Here is a 15,950-nt window from a genome sequence, read left to right on the forward strand (position 1 = left end):
GTGGAGCTGGAGACTCAAGGACTGGGCAGTTACTCTCTCTGCCTTAGTGGGTCTCACCTGCTGTGCTATAGAATGGCCCCTGAGGGTTGGAGGCCAGAGAAAGCTCAGAGCCCAGGGCCCAGGCCCCTACCACAAAGAGGCTCCCACACTTGTTGGGCCAAAGGAGACCCTCCTCGGTGTCCTGACATTCCAATCTGCTGATGCAAAACTCTGGTCCCCAGGGAAGAGACCAAGGGGGCATATGTTGGCCTAACTCCTTTGTTCTCAAAGGCAAAAGGTCAGGGGGGCCCAGCTGGGGACAAGACTGTCAGCTCTTTGACCAGTGGGGAGGCAGGCAGAGGGTGGGAGCCTAGCCCTGCCCCACCTGACTTCCTTTCTTGTAGGCAAACTCATCTTGTAGCTGCCCCATCAGCGGGCCTGTGGCCCAAGGACACACCTGCAGATAATTAGTCCCAATCAGGACAGGCCTAAACTGCTGACAGCGCAGGACCCTACTGGCAGGCCGTGTCACCAAATTTGCAAATGGTGAGCGACTTCTGAAGCGTGGCCCTGGCCGGCCCGGCAGAGCGGGGTTTAGCTTAATATTTAATGCAGCATATAAACGGTGCAGAGAAACAGACCTGTTCTCTAAGCAGACTCGTTTGGGCAGCCCAGTGTGTAAGAGCAAGGATAGGGTAGCTCAGGGACCCCTCCCCCATTTTGTGTGTGTGTGTGTGGCCTGGAAAGAGGGACTAAGGTGGCTGGTGGATCAACCTTCATCCCCCCCCAACCCCCATCCCCACAAGATTTCTGAGCTTCTCCAGGCAGCCACTAAGGCGGGCTGAAGTAAACAAGGAAACAGTGAATGTTTGTGGGGTTTTCAATGACGAGGGTCATTGCTGGCTGACAGACAGATAGACAAACAGATCACATTTCTTTTTCTTTGGCTATAGCCCTGTCCCACAAAACATTCAAGTAGGTGAAATCTGCTTTCAGTCATTTGGAACTGAACTTCATTGTCACATAAATGTGAACCTACAGTCTCTACAGTCTCCACACACATTGACTTTTCTAGGACCCCAGCCTCTGCGTTTCACTTGGAGCTGTGCCAGGAGTCCCTCAACCTGCTGACACACAGTAATGCCAGGATGAGCCCACATGAGTCCCCCGTCCACACCCCTTTGTACATGTGTTCTGTACATGGAGAAAGCCCTGGACCACCTCTTTATGTCCTGCAGTGTGGACTTTCAGAATATATACCTAGAAAATACACATCATTTAATCTCTCCTTTTGCTTCATATATAGTTCAAGCATCGTATTGTTTTGATTTCGTTTAAAAGTCAATGTGAAAACAGGTGCGGTGGTTTGGTTGGTAATGGCCCCCATGGGCTCACACATTTGAATGCTTGGTGCCCAGTTGGTAGAACTCTTTGGGAAGGATTAGGGGGTATGGCCTTGGAAGATGTGTGTCACTGGGGGTGACATGGAGGTTTCAAAAGCCCATGTCATTCATTCCCAGCTTCTGTTTCTCTGCCTCAAGCATGTGGGTCAGGATGTGAGCTCTCAGCTACTGATCAGTGCCATGTCTGCCTTCCTGCCTGCCTGCTGCAGGCTCCCACCATGATGGTCGTGGACTTGAACCCATTGGAGTCATTAGCTCCATTGAACACTTTCTTATGTAAGTTGCCTTGGTCATGGTGTCTTATTACAGCAATAGAAAGGTGACCAAGACAATAGGCTATTGTCTTGTCACCTTTTACAATTCTTTGTAAACAGGCATCAAGAATATAAGTGCTGTGTTCAGTCTGGTGGAGAGAAAATGGAACCCCCACTGTAACAGCACAGGAATTCAGCACCCGATAAGATGGAGGAAGGGGTGCAGAGGCCTCCAACAGAACATTCATGCATAAGCATCTGCTACAGAGGGAATGTGCATGCATGCGACTGTCTGCTGAGTGTTATCTCAATGGCAATGGGCTAACTAAGAACAATACAATTTTCTGTGTTATGCTTTCTATTTTTAATAATACTGTATTAAATTTTTATAAGTAGAATCATATTTTGTTATTCTATAATTTGTTTTTTAACCAAATGTATGTCTTAGACATTCATGTTAGTACTCCTTAAAAAAATAAAGATTTAGCCGGACAGTGGTGGCGCACGCCTTTAGTCCCAGCACTCGGGAGGCAGAGGCAGGCGGATTTCTGAGTTCGAGGCCAGCCTGGCCTACAAAGTGAGTTCCAGGACAGTCAGGACTATACAGAGAAACCCTGTTTCGAAAAACCAAAAAAAAAAAAAAAAAAAAAGTGATTTATTATCACTTGTGTATGTGTGTATGCCTGCTTGTCTCTAAGATTACCATGTTCATGCAGGTGCCTATGTAGGCCAGAAGAGGATCCTAGAGTTATAGGCAGTTGTGAGCTGTGGTGCTAGAAATGAAACCTGAGTCTTCTGAAAGAATAGCAAGCACTCTTAACTACAAAGCCATCTCTCCAACCCTAGCTCTCTGTGTGCATATGTGTGTGCACATGTGTGCATGTGTATGTATGTATGTATGTGATTGTATGTGTGTGAGCATTTGTGAGTGTGTGTGAGTGTGTGTAAATGTGTATGTATGTATTATGTATGTATGTATTATGTATGTATGTATGTGTGTGTGTTGTGTGAGTGTCTGTGTTGAGTGCATGTGTGAGTTTCTGTGTGAGTGCATGTGTGAGTGTTTCTGTGAGTGCATTTGTGTGTGTGTGTGTGTGTGTGTGTGTGTGTATGTGCCCACCCATAGAGGCCAGAAGAGACCATTTCCTGCCCTGTAGTCTCATCATCAGGAGGTTGTAAGCCCCTGGTCTGAATGCTGAGAACAGCAGGCAGCCCTGAGAGGACAGTATGCACTCTTAACCACTGAGCCATCCCTTCCCCCAGCCCTTTGACTATCAAGCTAGCATCATATTGTCTGTGAGAAAGCACCCTAACTTACTTAGCTGGTTTCTATGTAGGGTCTGCTTTGGTTCTGTTTGTTTGCTGTTTGTTACAACAAATGACAGGCAAAGTCACCATTGCAGGCCTATAGAGTAAGTTCCTTACTTAACGTGTACACAGAACTTCTGAGGCAGCGAGGAAACTTAAATGTATTTAAAACCTTGAAAAAATTGCCAAGTTTTGCTCCAAAGGGAATCACACAAATTTATATTCCAATAGCAATCCATGAAATTCTCTTTCCTGTGTCTTTTCCAACACCAAGACTTAATATAGAACGGATGGTCTCCGTTCTGGCATCTCATGGCTGTTTTATTTGCAGCTTTGTGGTAAGGAGATGGGGGTACATCTCCCCATACACTTTTGAGGCTCTATAGTTTTGCCAATAAACTACCCATTATTGCCTAGTTTTTCTACAGACCACTTTTCTTATTCAGTTTGAAAATATTTATTTTATTATTTTTAATTGTGTGTGTGTGTGTGTGTGTGTGTGTGTGTGTGTGTGTGTAGGGTATGTGTACATGTTAAGCACCTGCTGATATCAGAAGCGTCAGATTTATTATTTTAATTGTGTGTGTCTCTGTAGGGTGTGTGTACACGTTACGTGCCTGCCGATATCAGAAGTGTAAGATGTGGAGTTGGAGTTACAGATGGTTGTGAGCCACCAGCTATAGGTACTAGAAGCCAAACTCAGTTCCTCTGCAAGAGTATATGCTCTTAGCTTTTTATTTGTTTTTAAAAGCTCTTTATATAGAGGCTGCAGAGATGGCTCAACAGTTAAGGGCGCTTGTTGCTTCTGTAGAAAACCCAGATTTGGTTCCCAGAACCCAGGTCAGGCAGCTCACAATAACCTGTAACCTCAGTTCCAGGAGGTCTAACGCCCTCTTCTGGCCTCTTTGGGCACCTGGCCACATATGGTACAATGCAGATAAGCAGGAACATACATACACATATAAAAATAGTGCCTAGCAATATTTTGTATGTACACAAAAGCTTCTTAAGTATTAAACAAACTAATGTTTACCATCTATATTACAACCCCACCCTCATTCACGTTAGGAGGCCTTTGCTGCGGACCACGGAAGCCTGTCTAAAGGGACTGCTGCCACTGAGCCCCATTCTGTCACAGCTGGTGGCACCACAGCCCCAAAGGACCAGCTCTTCTAAGTTTGTGAGAAGTCAGAAAGCTAGGGTTTTTTGTTGTTGTTTTGTTTTTGTTTTTAACTCTAAAAGCCCCCCCGCCCCCGCCCATGAAATCCAGTGAGATTTACCAAAGGCGAGATTAGCCTTGGTTAGGGAGCCTGCTTCTCATTTCCAAGACAAGAGTTAGCTTTGGTGTTCACTGGACTATCAGCCACCTAAATGAGCACCTACCTGCCCAAGCCCATTTCCTAAATCCTGCCCCAAACTTCCCCTCTCCAGTGTGGTCTCCTCCCAGATCGCATGTGAGTACCACAAAGACCCTGGGAGATCAGAAACGTTTCATGGATGGAGAAGCATCCAAAAACAGATAGCAAGGAGGTCTCGGGCCTGGACAGACCCTCTGGCAGTCTCCAGGGTTCAGTGACAGCACACAGGCCCCGCTGGAGTGCGGTACAGCCACTCGTTGGCTGTGACCTCAGGAAGCCCAGCTCTCTTCGCTCATGCAATGGAGATGAAGGGAACAGTAGCCACTTCTCAGTGCTCCCCTGAGCTACCCAGCAGGAGGCCTGAGACTCAGTGAAGGGGTAGAGGCCATGAGCTGATCCAGGCTGGCTCCCCTGCCCTCCCTGTACCTCCTCGGTTGTCTGTGGTTCCTCGAGAACAGTACAAGAAAACAAAGAACAGTTCTAGAAAACTAAAGGTGGCTCCAGAGTGGGCACACAGCTGAGCTTGGCTTGTGCACCTGTATAATGGGAAGACTGTCACTGAGGTCCCTGGTGAACCCTGAAGGGGACCTCAAGAGCTCATTGGCAAGCACCCCTTCCTCATACCTTCCCCACGCATCTCAGACAACTGTGCCCAAACTTAGATGCACCAAGGACCAAGCCACTCTTGCTCTATCTGACCCTCATGTGGTACCCAGACTAACAAACAGGGTTCAGCTGCTTTGAGCCTGAGCCCAGTGCTGACTTAGACGTTAGGTCTCAGAGACAGGCCTCCAGTCTGGTCACTAAGGGACCCTGGACCTCAGATCTTGCCTCATTCATCCCTCCTCTGCAAACACTAACACAAGACAATTTCCTGGCTCTGCCTCTACCTTCAGGTTATGTCCATCAGCCAACAGGGACATCTTGCCATCTCTGTCTGGACCCCAAGCTCCAGCCAAAGGCTAGCCCAGGAGTCCCCACTGTCTGTACATTCCATATTCTGGAGACCCTCCTTCCTCCTGAGTGAGACACTCTCCCAGAGCTGGCTTCAGGGACTGCTCCAGGACTCCATGGTCCTGGGTTGGAGAAGGGGTTCCTCCTGCACCAGCAAGTCCTCCAGTGACCAGTGTGAGGGGATTCTGAAGAGCCACAACCGACACATCGACACATCCGCTTACTGGATGCTTGCTTTATACTAGGCAAGAGCCCAAGCCCCTCATAGGTGGGAACCCAACCATTATCATAAGAATCCTATACAATAGCCATCACCACTGTTCCCAGAATGCAGATGAGAAAACCACAGCTGGAATCCTGACACAACTCACTGGAGAGTGCTTGACTGACACACAACAGGTTGGAACCCTGCAGCAAGTGGGGCCCATCCTGGGGCTAGAACTCGGGCCCAGCACATGCTGGCTAGCACACTGCTGCTGAGCTGCCCTCCTCGCCTGAGGCCTGTACTCTTCACACTGATGGTGATCATGTGACCATGTGATCATGGCGGCTGCCAGGAAAGACAGCCGCTTGGCATACACCTAGCACCGCCTCGTCCTTCTGTCCTCAGCCTCTGCTTGGAAATCTGACACTCCAATGATGTCTTACAAAGAGTCTCTCTACTCCTGGAAGTTAATGTCAACCAAAAGATTTTCCTCTCATGAGAGGGAGAAATTCCAGACCTTGGAGTGCCTGGCCCACCACAGAGACCCCTCTAACAGTATGATCCGTCTTCTCTCAGTGACTTGAAACAGTGTGTGGCCATGTCGCCTCATCCACAACCTTTGTCCCCAGCAGTCTGCCACCTAACCCCATTAAAGCAGAGGCCAGTCATGTCCAAAAGCACCAAGGACAGCCTCCCACCTCACAGACATCTTCCCATTCTCTCTCTTGCTCTCTCGCTCTCTCACTCTCCTTCCCCAACAACCCCCAAATCTCCATCTAGGTATGCTCACCTGTGACAATGGGGTAGGACTGCGGGCCTGGAACGCTGCTCCCGATGTCAGCGGGGGTGGGGCTCGTCAAGTTGGCTTTCATGTCATCCAGGCCTCCAGCCAGTGAAGCCATGGCTGAATACTCTGTAGTCTGAAAGAGGAAGCAGACATCTCAACACGGAGCCCAGAGGCACCCTGATCAGATGCAAGGCCATGAACTGTCCACAGAGGTTCTGGGAAACCCAGGCTGTAAGGGCAGATGCGGCTCAATGGAGTAGCACGTGTATCCAGAACTGACCACTGTTCCCCGATGGAGTTAGGGGCAGGAGCCCACACAGCATCACAAGAGGCCAAATCTAAAGTGCAGATTCCCCGGCTCAGCCACAGAGGTCACGGAGGGCATCGAGCAAGCAAGGCAGAAATAAGAGTCTACTTGCCAAGGGCGGGGGGCAGCATGGTTTCTGGCTTAGAGACTCTCAGTCCCCAGAAACAAGTGTTCAAAAGGGATTTAAGGGATCACCTAACTCAGACTCATTTCACAGATAGAAAAATTAAGGTTAAAGGGGAGGACGGTTGTGTCCACAGTAGACCAGGCTAAATCCCAATCCAGGGGATGGGTGACCACAAGTTCCCAGTCCCAATTCAGTACAGACCAAGTCACAGTTTGATGAGTGACTTTGGATTCTGGAAGCATATGAGCACCTGCGTGCAGAATATTCCCTGTATAGATGTCAGATTTATCAAACCCACGACAGTGCCTGCACTGGGCACTGAGTCACCCTTCTTTAAGCCACTTGTGAAATTTAAGCCTGGGTACAAGGAGTCATTTCCTTGACATTGGAGCCATAGCAGAATGGCCTCCAGGGAAGGTAGAAAAGATACCAGCCTGGACCTTCCCATTCAAGGAAAGACTACATTGTAAAGATGGACAGCATCTCTGCCTCTCCCCCAAACCCGACTGCAAACACTTCAGCCAAAGATCTTGGCTGTGTGCACCAAGTTTTGGTGAGAGCTTCTTAGGAGCCTGCCTTGCCAAAGGAGGTCAGATCCCTGTCTGTCCAAGATGATACACTCGGCAAGCAGGAAGAGCTGGCAGAGAGACTGTGATTTGGGAGCTCCTCATATACTTGGGAAAATGATGGTTGCTATTTCTGAGGCACCGCTTGGCAGGGGTGGAGCGGGAGATATGTCTCCTGAAAAATGGTCACCAAGAAAGAGTCTTCTGAGAAGGAAGGAAGATGACTTAGGCCTGCTCCTGTCCTCACTGTGACAGGGCACCTTGTGTAAGCACCACTGTTCCCACCCCCAAGGCCTCATTCTCTCTCATGAGACCATGCATGAGCCTGGGGAGTTTGGGCGGGACCTGGAGCTGACCATATTAGGTGTCTTTGACTTTTGCATTTAGGCCTCTAATCCACCAGAGATTGATTTTTGTGTCTGGTGGAAAGATCTAATTTCTTCCTTCTCCCCATTTCTGAATGGATAACCAGTTGCCCCTTGCTGGTTATTAAGAGCCCATCTCTCCCTGCTGATTTGTACATCTCCTTACCCATAGATCAAGGTTCCATATGTGCACAGATGGCTTTCCAGCCCGGATTCTGTTTCATTGGTCTATTTATCTATCCCTGTGCCAATAGCACACCATGTTAATTACTGCAGCTCTCCAGTGCTCCCTTGCCCAGTTAGACACGGCCCCAGCATGGCTTCTCCCTTGGAGTTCTTGGGCCTGCTATGGGCCTAGAGATTCTTGGCTACATGTTTTAGAATCCACCTCCTCTGGAAAATGATTGATACATGGGGCTCTGGACAAGCTGTCCTCAGCGAGCAACACCTCGGGGTACCTGGGTCTGCAGTCCCTCTCAGCTTCACTGTACTCTCAAACCTGCCCCAGAAGTACTTTCCAATTTTCAGAGAACACTATGTGTCATGTCAGACCTTCACCTGTGACTTCCCGTCTCAGCCTCAAGCTCTGCCCACGAAGGGGGCTGTGGTATTCCATTTCTCAATGCAAAGGCTTGAGACTTCCATTCCAGAAGGAATGAGATGTGCTTGAAGCTCAAGCCACATGGCCCCTAGGCCCCACAGCCAGGATCCAAACATGGGCCGTCTCACCCCAGCATCTTAACCGTTATCCTGACGGTTCTCCGACAGTGAGGCCCAACCCAGCAATGAGAAAACCAAACAAGGGGTTCCAACTATTGAAAGGTGAGGCGGTTTGGGGTAGTTTTCTTTTAGTTGGTTCTTGTTGCTAATCTTAGGGATGTTTGTTTGTTTTTTGAGACAGGATTATATGTAGCCTAGGCTAGCCTTAGTAGTTTAGGCTAGCCTTAAACTTACTGTGTATCTGAAAATGACCGTGAACTTCCCATCCTCCTGTATTTACCTCCCCAGGGCTGGATAACGAGCAAAGACCGTAACAATCAACTTCTTGCCGTGCTGGGGATTGAACTCAAAGCTTCATGTGGACCAGGCAGGCACTCTACTGGCTGAGCTGCATCCCCATCTCATTGGTAATGGAATTAGAAGGAGTAGAAGAGAGGCCAAGGGTTTCACACCTAGAGAAGCTAAGCCCTATTTGCAAGTCATGGTTCAGACATCAGCAGGTAGGAAGGGAAGTACATGCCTTGCTGTGAGTTAGAAACAGCAGCGTTTGAAGAGCAAGTCAGCATTCCACGCAGCAGGGGGCTGTTGTGAAAGGTCACAGTCTAGATTTCCTCCCTGAAGTACCAAGCTGACCATGCCCTAGCCTCCACCTTGCTAAGAGTGCATCTAAGACCAAAGCTCACCCAAGGCAGTCGTGCCTCTACAAGGGTCTCTTTCAGAGTGGTTTCTTCTAGGGTTTCTGGATGCCCAGATATGAGTGCTCGTTCCTCTTTTTATGTCTCCCTAGTTGGGGTCTGTACTGGCTAGTTTTGTGTCAACTTGACACAGGCTGGAGTTACCACAGAGAAAGGAGATTCAGTTGGGGAAACGACTCCACGAGATCCAGCTGCCAGGCATTTTCTCAATTAGTGATCAAGTGGTGAGGTCGCCTTGTGGTGGTGCCATCTCTGGGCTGGTAGTCTTGGTTCTATAAGAAAGCAGGCTGAGCAAGCCAGGGGAGGCAAGCCAGTAAAGAACATCCCTCCATGGCTTCTGCATCAGCTCCTGCTTCCTGGCCTGCTTGACCAGTCCTTACTTCCTTGGTGATGAACAGCAATGTGGAAATGTAAGCCGAATAAACCCTTTCCTCCCCAACTTGCTTCTTGGTCATGATGTTTGTGCAGGAATAGAAACCCTGATTAAGACAGGGTCTGAGTGTGGTAAATAGCATTCATTTTCCCTGAGCTAGGCTCTGCTGTATGTGTGCCCGTGTGTGAGACCAAAGAGACCCTCTACAAGCTCCCAGAGAAATATGTATAGCCCCAGAAAGTCCATCCGATATGGAGACATGCACAGAGTCATTAGTTCTCACAGGCTGTGGTACAGTCAGGAAGACTTTCCTTTGGGTGAGATGAGCAGGCTCCATCCCTCAAGTGGGGCTAGCTGAGAGGCAAAGGGGATGAAGGAGCCGGACCAGGAAGGGGCACTAGCTGAGGGAGTACACATGAAGGTAGACCAGTTGGACCTGGGCCACGATGGCCCTCTCCCACGGGTACAAAGATAATTGAGGAGCACAAGCTTCTCCAAGGGTCAGAATACCCCTCACACCCATCCCTTCTCCTCCAGGACTCTAACTGCAGACATGACTGGCAGCTGGATCTCTGAGGAAAAGCTTGGGTTTCCCCCCTAGGAGAGAGAGCCAATCTCAGAAAGTGTGGCTGATGGAGATTTCCTGTCTCTCCTGTATTTAAATTTCTAGGTAGAAACCAAGATTTGATTTTGTTCCATGTCAGACAGAGTGCATGGAATCACTCCAACTGTTGGATTCGAAAGGCTAGGCATGGGGGCGGGGCGGGGCCTGCCATGCCAGTCTCTGAAACACCACTGGCTTCCAAAAGACAAAGAGAAAGAGCCTCAGTAAAGAGCCCAGGTTTGTGGGCAATGGTTCTCGAAGCTTCGTCACCATCGGGCAGGGGCCCAGCCTGTGCTGCTGGTAGGATTGCACAGTTTTGTCCAACAGGAGCAGAGCACTGTCTTTTACGTGTATGTTCGTCAGGTGTGTCCTCTGAGTGGCCTGTGATGTTTCAAGGGCTACCGTGTTCTCGCTGATCTCCTGGACTTCCACAAGCATGGTTGCGTTCTCTGTGTCTCCAACAATCCGGGTTTCATCCTGTCTCGGCCCAGAGGGCCCATCTCAGTAAGTAAAAAAAAAAACTCCTATACTGTCCATAAGACCCAGCTCAAGAATAGCTTCTTGGCGAAGCCATTCCTGACTCCATACCCCACCAAAGAAATCATCACCCCTCTTATGCCCCCTCACAATGTGGCTTCCTGTATCCCATTCTGTCACAGCATCTCCATCTATATTAGCTGCTTGTCTCTCTCCTTTCAGAACATAGGATCTCCTTAAACCTCCACCAAAGTGCTCACTGAATGAATGAATGAATGAATGAATGAATGAATGAATGAGTGAATAAATGGTTCAGCAGCATGATAAAAACTACAGATCTCACAAATTTACCGGAGGTCAGGAATGACAGCATGTGCCTCTAATCCTTGCACCCAGGGAGATGGTGCTGGGGCATCCAGAGTTCCAGGCCAGCCTGGGCTATCCAGTGAGATCCTATCCCCAAGTAGTTCCAAGTGATATGGAAACACACCCTGTCTTCTCCCACCTATAATCCTCATCAAGCTAGCTGACAGGAAAGCTGAGGCCCTGCAGAGTGTTAGCTAAAGCCCCTGGGGAAGCACATTTATTAAAGGCAATAAAAAAGAACACAGTCATATAAAAGGGTTTTTCTTTTAACCTCTGGAGACAATGTCCTTTAGAATATTCAAATTCCTCGCCTATTTATCTCATAATTCACTGGGAAAGAAAGGTTATTTCCCACGATGAGTTGTTAATTTGCCTCTGATTGAACAAGGAGAACATTAGAAACTATCGTATGTCCCTTTTGGCTTTGGCTGACAGGAAGCTCAGTCAAATTCATCGCTCAATGAGCACAACCACAACCCCGCCGGGCCTTGGCACCACGGTTTCCCTTTTTGCTACACTGCACTCGAACTCTTTCAGATTGACTTAGATACGTCTAATCCTTAACTCTTCACCTCAGTCAAGTCCTTTGTGGAGAACAGGGCCTGGGAGAGACAGACTCGTGTAAAAAGAGACAGAGCAGAGAAGATGGGCAAGAGAGGAGAGAACACTCTTGTTGCCTCCTTCCTGGGAGCATTGCCTGTCTGCTCCCATTTCTCACTGTTACTTGGAAAGTCGCATGCTAGCCAGCGGGATGTGGAGGGCACACACAGTCACAGTGTCTGTTGGTGTAGCCACGGCCGTGGGCACATCACCTCATTCCGGCCACCCCCAGTCACAGACCCCAGCTGTGTCCTCCATTTTTCTCCTTCTCCAAACCCTTCAGAGTCTGTCTGAAGCTGTCATGTCAGGCTTCTGCTCCCTCCCTCGAGAGCCCCTGCTGCAGTTCCTGCCCGTGACCCAGAAAGAAACAGTAACCGAGGTTAGTGGTTCACAGACTGCCCAGTCCCACACAAAACAGCTGGGACAAAACATCTACCGGCAGCCACAGACCCCCCCAAGACCCCAAAGGTCATGACCACCAGCCTGGATCCAGCACCCTCCTTGACAGTGCACTGCCCAGTTCATGGTCAGCCTCGCTCTCTCGAATGCCAGTTACAGAGATACAAAGAGCCACCTTGTCTGATGTGGAAGCACTGAGGAACAGAGGTGAGTCTCTTCATTTTTATCTGTCGTTTGAAGTCTTGGCCCAATAGTAGACAGAAACAGAACGAAGAATGAGCACGTGGGACTCCTGCTCCAGCTCAGTCTCCCACAAGCCGGTTCCGGAGGGAAAGGCCCATGAGGGAGACAGAGTGAAACGGATTTTCATTCTAAACCCTTTCTGCCTGCCTGCAGGAAGCTCATGAAGATCTGATAGGTGGGAGAGGGGAAGCAACTTGGAGACCAAGTTCTGAGAGGTTGGGGATTCCTAACATCAGACTCCGGGGCACGGGCCCCAAGACAATGTGCACGGATGTCATTTGGGTCTCTATGAAATTACCTGGAAAAGCACTGCCTGGGGCTGCACCAAGTATTGTCTCATCAGCACCGGGCACCACTGCCATAGCATGGAGGAGAGAAGAAACAGACACGTAAGAAGGGGGGACAGAGAAGTGGGGCTCAGCATGAGGACGAGACATCGGGGCTGTCACTCAGCCAGCTCTGGAGGGGCTGATACCTGCTGGGGTCCTCTGGGCTTCAGATGGCCCTGGGGAGCCCCGTCAGAGACAAGACACGCACTCCCATCCTGAAGGACCAGAGGCCTGCTCACCTCCACCCCTACTCAGAGGAGGCTAGAGTAGGAGAGGAGAGGCTCAGAGCCTGACCTAAAGACAGACTGGGGAAGCCAGGGTTCTTCCCCAGGAATGCCCCCGTGGCTTCTAGAGATTTCTATCTGGGGGCTTTCGCTGTATGATCTCTAATTCCTTTCTAATACTGAGAACTCTTTACTGTTATTATTGGCCCACAAGACAGAATGTCACATCCATCTTCATGAAATGAAGTCCAAGGTGAGGAAAGAGAAATAGGGGGCCACCAGGCTAAAGGGGACTCGGGATCTGCCAATCAGTTTAATATGTACGCCGATTGAGGCAAACTAAAGTATGTAACCGTTAAAAAAAAAATCATGAGATATTATAAAGGGACAAGTATGCTCAAAAGCAGCAAGGAATTTGCTAACTTTCAGCTGTGATGAACGGGCTGAGTGCACGCTTGCCTAACATCTTTAAGAGACATCTTTGATTTGTTTCAAACGTTCGTGGGTGAAGTGAGCCCATGTCTGGAATGCACTGAGCAGCATGCTCATGTCTCCCCATCCTGACTAGAGATGCTGTCTGTGTAGCCAGCATCCCCACTCTTCTCCAGCCAGCGTCCTGGGTCTTCTGCCACCATGCCTCAGCTGCTGGGACAGACTGCATCCCTTCACTCAGACAAAATGAGCCCACCCCCCCTTAGCTGGCGGCTTTCAGGATCTGGTCCCAACGAGGGAGAAGTGAGTGGCACAATGGACACCCAAGAGGCTAAGGGTAGCCAGGAGTTTATCTCTGCCCCCTCGCCCCTGCGCCTGCCCTGCTCCTCCAGGCTGCCACACCCTACCCCAATGCTGTCAGGGACTGTGAACTCCAAACCTTTTTAGAGAAGGAAGACCTTAGGCTTTTCTCCCTCCTGGTGCGTTCCCTGCCACACCCCTGCAGGTGCGTTGTGTCCTTGGGACTCTGGGGTGTGAGCATACGCGGGAGAGAAACCCGGAAGGGGCCCAGGTTCTCTTAGCAGCTCAGAGGCAGAGTTATGGCAGGAGAAGACATTGCTCAGACACTGACATTGCCCCAGCCTCAGACAGGCACTGGGCCTCACCTAGGTTTCTATCAGTGAAAGTGTCATGGTCAAGCTTGTGGCCCCAACTGCTTTCCGTAAGCTGAAACATGGGGATGTGTGACCAATTCTGGAAGGCGGTGAAAACAGAAGAACGGTAACAGGAAAGTTCTAAAAAGTACATCCTTTATCTCTCTCTCTCTCTCTCTCTCTCTCTCTCTCTCTCTCTCTCTCTCTCTCTCTCTCCTCCCCATGGTCAAGCATCTTTAAAAAACAGATGAGCAAGAGAAACAACAAACTTTAAAAAACACCCGCTGAACAGGACAACAGTTAAAAAAAAAAAAAAAAAGTTACGGTAGAAACTGCGAAACGGCTGCAGAGACTCTAAGGCAGAGCTGTTGCTTCTGGAAGTGACCTGGCTTCCGGCCACCACGCCCAGCTGTGAGGTCATTTCGTGGGAAACTGCACGATAGATAGTTGCATGCGATTCCTCTGCACTGCTCTACATGTGTCTATAATGATCTCAAACCAAACGGGTAAATTTGTTTTCAAAATTTAAAAAAAAAAAAAAAAAAACAAGAAACAAAAACTCAAACCAACAGGCTTTAGCATTCTGTCTCTACTAGTCAAATGAAAATGAATCAACATTTGAAAATAAGCTGTGAGGTGAATGTAGACAATGAACAACACTAGCAATAGTAGCCATCGTCTACAAAGTACTGCTACTAGATGCAGGAACTGTCAAGGATTCTGAAAGACCTCCCTCTTCCTGGAAGTCTTCCCTGATTTCCCTCTTCTGTGTTCCTAAAGCACTTCAGTGTACAGATCTCTCTCTACCAAGTCCACGTCACTCACTATTGTGCCCTTAACTACTGAGGGCCCCATCCTCAAGCTGGAGTGTCAGCTTTGAAAGGGGAGGAAACTGGGTCTCCCTTATGTCAGCAGCTCCTGGCCCGACTCAAAACAGAGGTGACACAAATGTCACCTATGGACCAATGGACCAATGACCAAATGGACTGGGACCGGTACTATGGCTGAGTTCTACCAGTGGCGTCAGAGGGGCTTCACCGTGTCAAAGGGAGGATAACTGATGTCAAAGTCCTTTTAACACACTAGCTGAACTTCGTGAGAAGGGGCACGGTTGGCCTTCTAGGGCTATGGTCGTATGTGGGTCAAAATGATTCTTAGCAGAGCAAAGGGCTTCCGAGAAGATGTGCTAAGTTGGACGATGTATCTCCCCTCTGCAACCCCAGCACACCCCGAAAGGCTTCCAGGTGGCATGGGAGCAGGGTCAGACAGCGTGCCTTCTGTCCCAGAGAAACTTTAACAAAGAATAATGGAGAAACCCTTCTCTCCTGGCCTCTGATAGACTTTAGGCGGGGCCCTGAGGCTCAGAGCCCAAAGGTAAGACACCAATCTCTATACCTGGTGCTCAGAACTCATCAAGTGTGTGTCCTGGTGACAAGGGACTTGCTACTTCCTGAAGAGGACAACTCTACTACCACACACCCAGCCCTGGGAACAGCGCTCGCTCAGCCCTTGGAGGCCTTGGGCAAGCTCTCTCTACTCCAGTTCATCAAATGTCCCCTGAGCTTTTCAGGTTGGTGTCTTCCTGTCTGATCCCAGAGAGGGCTCCGGGGCCTCCACCACCTGTTCTGTACCCCTTCTCTGGCTGGGGCACTGGTCGCTTGCTTCTGATTTCTGGGGTCTCCATTTCCTGGCTCTGGGCGTTCAACCCAACTCCATTAGAAGTTAATTATGTATGTGACAAGAAATAAACACGCATTTGTTTCCTTCTACCCACAACCAGTGTGGCACCAGCAAGCTCACAAGTGTCCGCAGACATAAACAGCAAGTTCTCCTGACAAGGACGCCCCCACTGTCCTGACAAGGACGCTCCGAGTCTTGGTGCATATTGAGAACTGACACCCACATCTGCAGGGCAGAAACTGAAGATAAGAGAGAGAAGCATCTCCCGAGGTGTGAGTAGGAGATGGAAAAGGGGTAGCCGCCATCCTCAGGGACCTGACATGGGTGCCTACAATTCACCCTCTTTTACTCTTTCTAGCTATGAGGAGGAGAGGGAGGGTATCCTGGGACCATGAAGAAGTGATAATGGAACAGTTCCCTTCTAAGAGAGAAGTAGCAGATAGAATAGGAGTGGGATCTTCTCCTGAACCCCTCTACCAGCCCTGCTGCTGCTCAGCAGAGTAGAGCCCTGGCTACTCTTCCCCTCCCCTCCCCTCCCCTCC

General features: G+C 49.4%; 1 protein-coding gene across 4 annotated transcripts in view; it reads right to left on the reverse strand.

Annotated features, from left to right (window-relative positions):
- The window catches only part of Pax5 (paired box 5), a 179,160-nt gene that overhangs the window by 68,606 nt on the left and 94,604 nt on the right, over window positions 1–15,950 (reverse strand). For all 4 annotated transcript variants that reach the window (XM_021222113.1, XM_021222112.1, XM_021222111.1 and 1 more), the window contains one exon: window positions 6,252–6,381. In XM_021222113.1, coding sequence (XP_021077772.1) covers window positions 6,252–6,381 — 130 coding nt within the window. The remainder of the gene's footprint in view (window positions 1–6,251; window positions 6,382–15,950) is intronic.

This window comes from Mus pahari, chromosome 22 (assembly GCF_900095145.1).
Source record: "Mus pahari chromosome 22, PAHARI_EIJ_v1.1, whole genome shotgun sequence".
Lineage (NCBI taxonomy): Eukaryota > Metazoa > Chordata > Mammalia > Rodentia > Muridae > Mus > Mus pahari.